Source organism: Akebia trifoliata, unplaced genomic scaffold (genome assembly GCF_017979445.1).
Source record: "Akebia trifoliata isolate Shusen 1 unplaced genomic scaffold, ASM1797944v1 Contig00775, whole genome shotgun sequence".
Taxonomy (NCBI): Eukaryota; Viridiplantae; Streptophyta; class Magnoliopsida; order Ranunculales; family Lardizabalaceae; genus Akebia; species Akebia trifoliata.
Window position 1 is genome coordinate 2,152 of NW_028237196.1, and position 11,886 is coordinate 14,037.

At 35.3% G+C, this 11,886-nt stretch overlaps 1 protein-coding gene across 1 annotated transcript; it reads left to right on the plus strand.

Annotated features, from left to right (window-relative positions):
• Positions 1-203: 203 nt before the first annotated feature.
• On the plus strand, positions 204-9,107 carry LOC147381073 (uncharacterized). The gene is made up of 14 exons (XM_086430876.1): positions 204-482; positions 967-1,101; positions 1,337-1,484; positions 1,704-1,786; positions 2,528-2,587; positions 2,676-2,888; positions 3,321-3,449; positions 3,609-4,277; positions 4,574-4,766; positions 4,877-5,070; positions 7,094-7,198; positions 7,413-7,552; positions 8,097-8,375; positions 8,476-9,107. Exons 1-14 carry the CDS (start codon positions 249-251, stop codon positions 8,738-8,740), a joined length of 2,847 nt encoding a protein of 948 aa, XP_086287002.1. The 5' UTR covers positions 204-248; the 3' UTR covers positions 8,741-9,107.
• The last annotated feature ends 2,779 nt before the right edge of the window (positions 9,108-11,886 follow it).

Consider the following 11,886-nt stretch of genomic DNA (forward strand, 5'->3'; position numbering starts at 1 on the left):
TTTTAATTTTATATTTTTTTTTGGATTTATTTTTAATAGGAATCATTTCTGAATTTTTCCTGATTTTTTAAATGGTTAAAAATCATTGTCTCAATGTCGAACGAGACGAGACGTATCGTTCGAGTCAACTCGGTATCGGAGCTGAACGAGACGAGACCAAATACCGAGTTTAAAAACAATGGTTGCATGCCCTAAATATGGTTGTCTCGCTAACGAGTTCACCAAACCTGTAAGTTTCAGAAGCTTTCATGGCGAAGAAGAGAACCGAAGCAAACACTAATGGCAATAACAGTAAGAAGAAGAAGAAGAGCTCTTCTAAGAAACTACTCTCTGGTCCGAACTCCATGGCCATGAAATCGAAGTCTTCAAAGGAAAATCCCTTCGAGACCATCTGGTCTCGCAGAAAGTTCGATATCCTCGGAAAGAAACGCAAGGGAGAGGAGCGACGGACTGGCTTGACTCGTTCTCGAGCTGTCGAAAAGGTTAGTGTTTCTCTCAGTTTAATTCTTGTTTAATCTTCTTTTGTAATTGTTGTTACTTGTACTTTTTAGTTCTTCAGATATTCGTGAGTTACAGACTTACAGTTTTATTTTTAATCAAGTTCTCACTTCAAGAGTCTTTATATGTTAAAATCAAATCAAATTTTATTATAAGTAGTGAAAATTTAGCTTCCCCCCCCCCCCCCCCCCCCCCTCAAATTTCGAAGCTTTCCTTTATAGTTCATGTGGAGTTAAATAGGATGCTGGATGAGGAGATTCAAGAGAATTGATTTTGCGGTTTTGTGATTTTTGTTGTCTAAAAAGATTATCATGAAAATAAACGATTTTGGTTCATCACTTACACTGTTTTAAATAGTTTTGCAATTTTCTTCTTCTAATTTTCTTTTTCTGTGGATTGAAATCCACGTAGTTTAATATCTGATTCCTGCATTTTCACTGACTGATGCCAAACTTGCTTTAACAACAGAGGAAAAACACTCTGTTGAAGGAATATGAACAAAGTGGAAAGTCCTCTGTATTCGTGGATAAGCGAATTGGGGAGCAAAATGATGAACTTGGGGAGTTCGATAAGGCCATTTTACGTTTCCAGCGTGAGCGTCAGGTATGCTGTGTGTGATTATATATCTGTTTTTATGTTTGGATTCTATGTTTAGTTGTTTTAAGTTGATTAAGAGATTTACATTAATCTTAATCGTTAAAGTCTGCTTTTTTTTTTGTTGTTGTTGTTGTTGTGATTTTTTAAACTATTCATATTCAAAATCATGGATAATTTGGGTTCTTATTATGTTAAATATTCAATGATTCTTAAACTGGTTATCATCTTATAATTTTTTCAGCTAAAGTTGAACAAGAAAAGCAAATATAATTTGTCTGATGGAGAAGAAGAAGATGGTGCAATTCATGGTGGTGATTTCTTTTCAGAAAGGGATGATTTTGAGGATGTAATGTCACCAGATGATGATGCAGATACAGATGAGATAGAGAGTATGTCTATGTTTCATATATTGCCCAATGTTATTATTTTTTAAGCTAATTAGTAGTCAATTTAGATGGGTGTCATATTATTGAGTCTTAGTTTTCATATGGTAAACCATCGTTTTGAATATTTGCAAAACCAGGCAGTATGTGTTAATTGATTCCGGCTTCTTTTGAATTACAGGATTGAGTGGCACTAAACTAATAACCTCTTTCTTTTCTGTACAGAGAATTCAACCATCTTGAAGCAAGTTAATGGTCATAATGTGCATAGTCTATCAGAAACTGGGTTGATGGAAGGAGAGGAAAATGTAAAAGTCCTTTACTTCAAAATGATTTTAGTGCATGTTGTTCACACATTATCTTATGCATCTATTCTAGTTCATGATCACTAAGTTGTATGAGCTATTCCTTATTCTAATCAGAAGCATGGGGAACTTGTTTTAGGGTTTAGCAACATCGCACGTTTTTTTTATAGGTATAGGGTGATCTATATGGTGAGGAGATCATCCTCACCAAAAATCAGCCCATTTCGAAACTTCTAAGCCATATAAGACAAAAACTGTTGTTATAGATGTTGTCACAATTGTTGTCCCATGAACCACTCCTTATATAAACTTCTAACCCCATCAAAAGTGGTATATATATATATACCAATAGACTTTACAAACTACGCTAGCTGGCACCTTCTAATGGATGTTAAGATTTATTCAACTGACTGAATTTTTGGGATAATGCTTTGATGGTAATTGATGATGAATCCATTCTGGCATTTATTTTAATTGATTGCATAACATGTTTTGAGTCAACAGCACCAGGCTTGATCTTTATGGTGCAATTGTCTCCTCATAATTAGTATTGCATTGTTCTATGAGTATTTGATTATGTTTCTTGATCCTTGCAAAACTATACCTATTCCATAAATGAGCTATTTTCTGAATAATGTTTCTTTCTCATTTTAGGGAAATGATTTTATCAACTTTTTCTATTTTATTTATTGATGATGTTTGAGATATAGCTTTTGGACATTACCGTATGTACTTCCCTTGCAGAAGCACAAAAGCAAAAAAGAAGTAATGGAGGAGATCATTTTAAAGAGCAAATTCTTCAAGGTAGTTGATTCATTTTGTTATATAAGCAACACTTTTATATAAATGTGCATACTTCAATTCAGTTTTGTTACTTGATATTCCATTTCAGGCCCAGAAAGCAAAGGATAAGGACGAAAACGAACACTTGATGGATCAATTAGACAAAGACTTTACATCTTTAGTGCAGTCTGAGATGTTGTTATCATTGACTCAACCAAGCAAGATGAATGCTTTGAAGGCTCTTTTGAACAAGGGCAACTCAAAAGATTCTATGAAGAAAGACAAATTATCTACTACTCTGAACAAAGAATCTTCTACTAAGGTATGACTTTAATCAGATGGAGGGTATCTATAACTGTCTTCCCTCTTAGAGAGAGTGTAATATTACTCATTGTCATTGTCTAATGAGGCGCTTTTTCTGGCTATGCGAGGTGCTCTCTAGCTAAATAGCCACTTCTTTTGTACAATGTGTTGATATGGTCTTTCCTTTCTAATGTATGCATACAGTTTTTACAGATAAAAAATGATTAATATTGTGTCTTCGGTGGGTATTAATTTTTCCATAAATAGCTTCCTTTTCCACTTTGATGTAGCCATCTACGAAAAAATTGAAATAGAAAAATACTGCCTCATTTTTATTTTATTTTTTTGCTTTGAATTTGGACTTTTGTTTGTAATTATGTGGTGACAATCTAGTTTCTTACATATGTTTATAACTGTTTATTTATGTGTTTTTTTTTCCTATTTTGTACAGGATCAACCCGATGCCTATGACAAGCTTGTTAAAGAGATGGCATTGGATATGCGTGCTCGCCCATCAGACAGGACAAAGACCCCCGAAGAGATAGCCCAGGAAGAGAGGGAACGGCTAGAGCGATTGGAGGTATGTTTCAATATCAGAAGCAAGATAGCTTTAGATTTTCATTGTCATTTCAGGATAATTATCATCATTATTTGAAGAAGCAGGACATTGTATGTTAACTTAGAAAGTGTAAATGTGCTTTTTTCCCCCCTTACCCTTTAATAATTTGTGTTTGTTTAGGAGGAACGTCAAAAAAGGATGCTTGCCACTGGCGACGACTCCAGCGATGAAGGCAGCGATGGTCACGAAGGTGCTAATAGAACTTCAGCTGAGAAATTGAGATCTATTTCTGGGGATGATCTTGGAGATTCCTTCTCTCTTGATGATGAACCAAGAAATAAAAAGGGATGGATTGATGAGATACTTCAAAGGGACACCGAAAACATGGAAAGTGAAGAAGAAGGTACCTCTTCAGAAGATTCAGAAAGTAATGGAGATGAAAGTGATCAAGAAGAAGCAAGTGAAGACAATGGCAAACCTGGGAAGACAATATCCTTAAAGGACTGGGAACAAAGTGATGATGAAAATCTGAGTACAGATTTGGATGAAGAAGAAGAAGAAGAAGAACGGATGGAGGGAAAAGACACGCAAGGAGCGAAAGACAATATTTCACCAAAAATTAAGAATCAAAATGCAAATGCTTCAAGTGCTGAGAAAACAAGACCCAGCGGGAAACAGCCTCCTACCCAACGTAATGCCCTTCCGTTTGTAATCGAAGTGCCGAACAGCCTAGCGGAGTTATCCTCTTTGCTGGACAATCGGTCTGACACTGAAGTAGTTGAGGCAATAAATCGGATTCGTGCATGTAATGCGATCAGGCTTGCAGCAGAAAACCGGAAGAAAATGCAGGTATGTTCTTTGGCTTCCTAGCCTAAACCCAATCACTAGTTTCAGAACCGGATATGGATGTAGATTTTTCCAGAAGTTTATTTTACATTTAAGAAATTCAGCTAGTTGTAAAACTAAGCTGATTACTTGCTTGATTTAGCTGAGTTTAATTGACCAGGTACTTGTTTGAGTTTGCTTGATTCCTAAGTGTAATTTGAGGGGCTTGGTGTCTGATTATCACAGATTTTAGTGAAATTTATGAAATGACCTTCATTTGCCTTTTCCGGTGTTCCTGAAATAAAGAAGTCATTTTGTAGGTCTTTTATGGTGTCCTACTGCAATATTTTGCTGTGTCAGCAAATAAAAAGCCATTGAACTTAAAGCTATTGAATTTATTGATCAAGCCATTGATAGAAATGAGCATGGACACCCCATACTTTGCAGCCATATGTGCTCGTCAGCGGATACTTCAAATTCGTACTCAGTTTTGTGAGGATATAAAGAATCCAGGTTCGCCAGTCATGTATTTTAGAAGTTACTGGCACTTCCATCTTAACAAAGCTGGTTAATTGATGCTCAGATGTCCCCACTAATGCATGGAACTGTTTCAATTCTTGCAGAGAACAGCTGTTGGCCTTCTTTAAAGACATTGTTTCTGTTGAGGCTGTGGTCTATGATATTTCCATGTTCTGACTTCCGTCACGCTGTAATGACACCAGTGATCTTGTTAATGGGCGAGTATTTGATGCGTTGTCCAATAACATCCGGCCGTGATGCTGCTGTTGGACTTTTCTTATGTTCCATGGTTCTCTCTGTACGTGCACTATTCAAAAGCTTCATACAATTTTCTCTCCAATTTCTGCGATCCTTATCTGAGATTGAGATGCTATATAGCTTTAGATACTGGATATTATATGATCTGTGCTTCTGTGGCATTATGTCTCTATCACCTGTTCATAAGCCTTGAGCAGCATGTTTTCGATTAATAGATGGTTATTGATGGTGCCTAAGTGTTACTGGAGCATTCTGCAGAATTCTTCCTCATGGTTATTTGAATCTCGTAATTTGGGTTCTGTGTGCACGTTAATTTTCAATGTGGTTAAGCAATTCTATTAAATTTATATATATATATAGGGAAATGTTCAGCACCCTAAGTTTTATCACACACTTTAACAAATGTTTTTTGTCCTACATGGGTTAGAAGTTTTGGAATGAGTTCATTTTTGGTGAGGATGATCTCTATGATTAGAAGATCATCCTCCCCAAAAATCAGCCCATTCCGAAATGTTTAGCCCCATGTTTACACGTTGAAAAATCGTGGACCGTCCATTTTTTGTAAATCAATTTTGATGGGGTTAGAAGTTTTGGAATGAGCTGATTTTTGGTGAGGATGATCTCCTCACCATAGAGATCATCCTCACCAAAAATCAGCCCATTCCGAAACTTCTAACCCATGTAAGACAAAACGCGTTTGTTAAAGTGTGTGGTAAAACTTAGGGTGCCGAACGGGACCCATATATATATATGGGAAATGTTCAGCACCCTAAGTTTTACCACACACTTTAACAAACGTTTTTTGTCCTACATGGGTTAAAAGTTTTGGAATGGGCTGATTTTTGGTGAGGATGATCTCTATGATTAGAAGATCATCCTCCCCAAAAATCAGCCCATTCCGAAATGTTTAGCCCCATGTTTACACGTTGAAAAATCGTGGACCGTCCATTTTTTGTAAACCATTTTTGATGGGGTTAGAAGTTTTGGAATGAGCTGATTTTTGGTGAGGATGATCTCCTCACCATAGAGATCATCCTCACCAAAAATCAGCCCATTCCAAAACTTCTAACCCATGTAAGACAAAACACGTTTGTTAAAGTGTGTGGTAAAACTTAGGGTGCTGAACGGGACCCTATATATATATATATATATATATATATTTTACATAATGCCTTCAAATTTACTGATGCATTCATTTCATCAATATTACTCTCTCTCTCTCTCTCTCTCTCTCTCTCTCTCTCTGTGAATAATAATAATATATTAGATAGAATTCTTTGTAATTGTATGCATATTTTTGCAAATAATTAGTTAATTACTTCACTTTATGGATGAAAAGCAAAAAAATGGATAGCCAGGGCTATCTATCCCCATTCTGGTAAATTTTAGTTCTCCGTGTTTAGCCATTTGTAGAACACTCTTCTTCTCAAGAACATGCCTAATGAAATACTTATAATCTAACCATCAAAATCCTGTTGATGGTATTCAACCACTCATCAGTCTTGTGGGAATGCATTATGATACCCATTTGTTCTCATTCAGGGTTGTCTTCTGCCAGTTTATTGGAATCTTCCTTACCAGTTAGTCTCATATGCCGACTATCATTTCCTTTATTATTCAATAGAAACACCTCAGCTGCTAGAGGGACCTATATTTCCTTTTTTTCGCTTCCATGACAATTAAAAATTGAAGGTGCCTTCAGCCATTTACTATTCATTTCTCAATCTTTTCCCCACTTGTTTCTCTTTAAATGCATGGTTTTATTCACATCTAGATTCACTTCAAATAATGAACTCAAAAGAGTATTTTGCACTCTCTTCTGATTGAATTACAACTTAGGTTTCATCCTATGGATGGACTATCACGAATGCGGTAGGATGGGCCTTTGGTCAGATCTATTATGAATCATATACAATGATCTTTACATGATTATTCTATTTGACGAGCATTTATGATGAACTACCATATTGTGACCAAATCATTGATGTTGTTACTTACATTCTCATGAGTTACTAGTTAGCAAATGGTATGTTGTTTGACACTATTTTTTTTTTTTTCTGAAGGTCGCTAGACAAAACCACAAGTTCTGCCCAGAGGCCATTATATTTCTTCGAACTCTACTGATGTCAGGGTCAGAGATGGGACCGGGATTGCTAAAGCATACCCAGGTACCACTCCAAGTTGAAATCTTTTATATATGCTCCGTAACTTAGATACCACATGCCACTGAAAGTTTATACTTCTTCAATAAACCGGTATGTTTTGTGGTTCAAACTCTTAACAAGAATGGTTGATGTAAATGCGCTCAACCATGAGGTCACTGGATCAAATCTCATCCCCCTACTGCAAAGTCATGTTAATTTTTTTATTATTGTGTAACAGTTTTATTATCTTTCGGAACTCAAAATGCTCAAGCCCTGGCTGCTATTACATGGTCGAGTATCTGAGATTCATACTCTAGATTTTCTCTCTGTCATGAACATGCCGGGTGACTCTCCTTTTTTCAGTTCTGATAATTTCAGGTCAGTTATTGTTGGTTGCTTTTTATTTATGAAAAGAAAAAAATAATAATTGTTGGGTGCTTTTTGGTAGCTACTGATAATACTTTGTCATCTGTCACGATGTGAGAGTAGAGCTTTCACCTTCTGTATGCATCGATTGGTCTATAACTCTGTATCTGTGTGTGAGAGAGTAACTCTCTCTGGACCGACCAATCAATACGATGCCTCTTGGATTGGCCATAGCCCAATAGTTGCGCCACCCATACAAACCTAACCATTTGACAACCACTTTCTTTTGGATGTTCAATACAAATATGCCATATTTGCAACAAAAAATGAATTAGTTAGATGATTGTCCATAAAAAATGTGTTTCTCCTGTAATTTCATGTCGAAGTCGTGCTTGGTTGATGAACACGCAGATTGGTCCATGGGGGTTGGGCTATGCCACCATCTACCTAGGGGCTGGCCCCTTGCTTTATTAGTTCTATACAAATGTCTTTGTTTTTGTATTTGTTTTATAATTATACTATTGGCTTAATTGCATGCTTGATGTATTAACTGCAGGGCTAGTGTGCTTATGTCGGTGATTGAAACACTAGGAGGATTTATTAATATATATGAAGGATATAATTCCTTCCCTGAAATATTCTTGCCAATTTCTGCATCATTACATGAAATGATAAATCAAGAAAACATGCCAGATGTCTTACAAGATAATATTAAAGATGTTGCTCTTCTCATAAAGAGGAAAGCTGATGAGCATCACATGCTACGTCAACCCCTTCAAATGCGGAAGCAAAAGCCAGTGCCAATCAAGCAACTAAATCCAAAATTTGAGGAGAAGTATTATTCTGAAACTCCTATTTTCCACCTCAGCTTATAAGCATCTTGAAATTTGTGGTTGAGTACAAGTGTGTAACTAATGAATTACCTTGTTGTGCAGCTTTGTGAAGGGTAGAGATTATGATCCAGACCGTGAACGGGTTGAGAGGAAGAAGTTGAAGAAGCTCCTTAAACAGGAAGCTAAAGGGGCTGCTCGTGAACTTCGGAAAGATAATCATTTCTTATTTGAGGTGAGGGAGAAGGATAGGGCATTACTGGAAGAGGAAAGGGCTGAGAAATATGGAAAGGCAAGGGCTTTTCTCCAAGAACAAGAGCATGCTTTCAAATCTGGGCAGTTGGGGAAAGGTGGGAAGAGAAAGAGATGAAGCTTGCCTCAGCTTTTTTCGCTTTACTTGCTTCCTGCCCCTTTTATCTTGCTTTCCTGAGAAGCTCAAGGTAATGTGTCATAGCTTCTTACAATTTTTGTAGCGGTAGTTTGAACCTATTGTCTAACTATTGCTGTTATATATATTTTTTTGTGGGAAATTTTCATGTTTGCTCTCTGTGAGCTTCAGTTTATGATGTACATCATTGACACAATAAAAACAAGGATTGCTTTGGGCAAATGTTTTCTGGAAAATAGGTTCAAAACAGGGTCCTGCCACAACTGCAGAATGTTTCTGAGGCATTTTTAATGTCGCATATAATTTATAAGCCTTGAGATTCTATGTGGTTTAACATTTAGCCTATGAACGATGGAAGGTTTTGAGGGATTCAAAGTGGAAAGGCAGGCATCCAAGAGGTTCCCCTTCTTCTAGAATTTAACAAATTCTCGTGGCGTCATGTAAGATTATTAGAGCTTTCAGAGCTGCTGTTTTTTGTTTGGATTTGTAGGTTAGAGCTGCCTTGGTAGGATTAGCAATTTCACGTTAGAAGCTGGTCGATGACAACTTGTGTTACTTTCCTTACCAGTTGGGATTGCTCCCTCATGAATGGGTAGCTTCCGATATTTGAAGTTACATATAACTCAAAGCTTTTGAGTTGATATGGGAAACTATGTGATGTGATGATGGTATCTTACGTAAAATTACGGGTCACTCTTTTGGGCATGGGCATAGGTATCGGCCAACCCGATTTGCTCGAACTTGAACTTAATATAATTATAATTTAAAAATATTTTTTTATCCATGTTTCTTTCACACATAATTCATAGTTCAATATGTATGTTTTTGTTTATCTATATATTAAAACTAATGTATGATTATTTTCATTAGAAAAATAATTGCTTTGTCTTAAGTATAATTCTATATTGTCACAAATATTATAGTTTCAAATGTTTTTTCTTTTATTGAAAATTATGATTATTAATATAAAAATATTTATTTTAGTTAATTTTATTATTTTTTTTCTAAATTTGCTTATAATTTTTAGTATATAAAGTTTTGAAACACAATTTTAGGAAAAGTATTTATAAATTTTAAGTTTTTTTTATATGCATCACACATCTTTATATGAACCTTTACCCGTACTAAATTACCTAGTATTAATGAGGAGTGAATTAATCGGACCAATTTGACTTGGCTAGGGTTTGGATTGAGCATTTCATGCCCGAGGTCGGATTGGGCGAGGGTGCGGGTTGGTGTTTGTGAATTTTGGGAGGGGCACTTATTGATCCCCAACCTCTGCGAGTTGCAGTTGAAAGAAATGAAGAGAAAATAAACTTATTGAAAGAAAAGAGAAGAAATTCCATCTTGGTTGGTTTAACAATAAAGAAAGTCTGTGATTTTTTGACAACCCCTTTGACATACACTCCATGACATGGTATGGGTTAGAACCATAGATCTTTTTCTTGGGATACACAATTGCACATCCCATAAATCTATGCGGCTGTGTATTTGAAGAAAAAAGATTTATGATTTTAGCCCATGCCACGTCAAGGGGCATATGTTAGAGGGGGTGCGTCAGAAAATCATTATTCATAAATAATAATAAAAAATAGTGTGGAGAAAAAAGTGTAGAGTTGTATTGTTTTAGTGCTCTTATTAGTCATGAGCATTTCTTCTCTCTAATTTGGAAAAAAAAAAAGAGGGGAAAAAATTAAATCGTTTTTTCTCTCCATTATTTTTCTTCTCTCCTCTCTTTGACAATCCAAACAAGAGAAATGGAAAGAAATTCACTTTTTTTTTAAACTTTTCTTCTCTCCATTTCTCTCAATCCAAAGACACCATGAAAGTTTATAAGATCCTTTCAAAACCCTAATATGACAATACTAGCAATCCAACTCATTTTGTAACGTTACTTCAATTATGTTGTAACCTCACAATCATACACCTAAAAATTGTCAAAGAAGAGAAATTAACAAGAAGATTAGTATCTGAAATCGAAGATTGATACTTCTTCTATCCAAATTGAATATTAATGTTGCTAGAGGTCCATGAGCTGATGTAAATGTTTTTTTTTTTATTATAAAAAAAACTCAATTATATCTCACAATAGACATCCAAAACTACTAGAAATTGTAATCTACACTATTTGTTATTTAAAACAATAAATAAATAAATAAATAAATAAATAAAAGAAAACAGATCTTTTGCCAATGTCAATAACAGGGCAAAATAATATCCAAACCCCTAAAAAAAATAAAAATAAACAATTGAAAGGGGGGATACCCCAAATCCAAAACTCACTTATTTCATAGATTTATGTCATTTTAAAAGATACCCTTTTTAGTTTAGAAGGGATTTTTCTCAATATCACAAAAAGGCAAAAAACATGAATTATTATTAAAATTCAAAATCACAAAAAAATGATCTAAAAGAAAGAAGAAAAAGAAGAAGATACCCAGCTTCATGAGCTCAATTATTTCATAGATTTCTGTAATTTTAACAGATATAATACTTTAGAAGCATGGTTTTAAAACTCGTCCGAGACCAAGACGTATAACTTGAGTTAACTCGGTATTAGAGCTGAACGAGACCAACTTACAAAGTCACTTTTTTGACCAAGATTTAGAACTCACGTTTAATTTTTTGATTTGTCTCATGAGACATCTCAAATATATCGGAAAACTTGTCGAAGACGACTCGGTATCGGGCCTAGATGAGACGAGACGTGAAATCGAGTTTTAAAACCATGTTTAGAAGGGGTTCTTCTCAAAATTAGGGGAAAAAAATCTAACAAATTATTAAAATAACAAAATAGAACGGATTCTTATATACAACAGATAAGCAAGGGGAAGTAAAACTTCTCCTTCTGAGAATGATATAGAATTAAACAAAAAGATATTAAAAAACTGTCTTAAATCCATAAAACCATAGAGACCCATGTCGAAAGGGGCAGAGTTGGTATTATAAAATATTTTCTCTCCTCTTCTCTCCATTTTTGGAGAGAGAAAACCCACTTCTTTTTCTCTCTTCTCTCCAATTTTTTTCCTTCTCTCCTCCCTTAATAATCCAAACATGAGAAATGGAGAGAAGAGAAGAGAAACTCAATTTCTCTTTACCATGTTTGGAATGACATGAGATAACTTAGG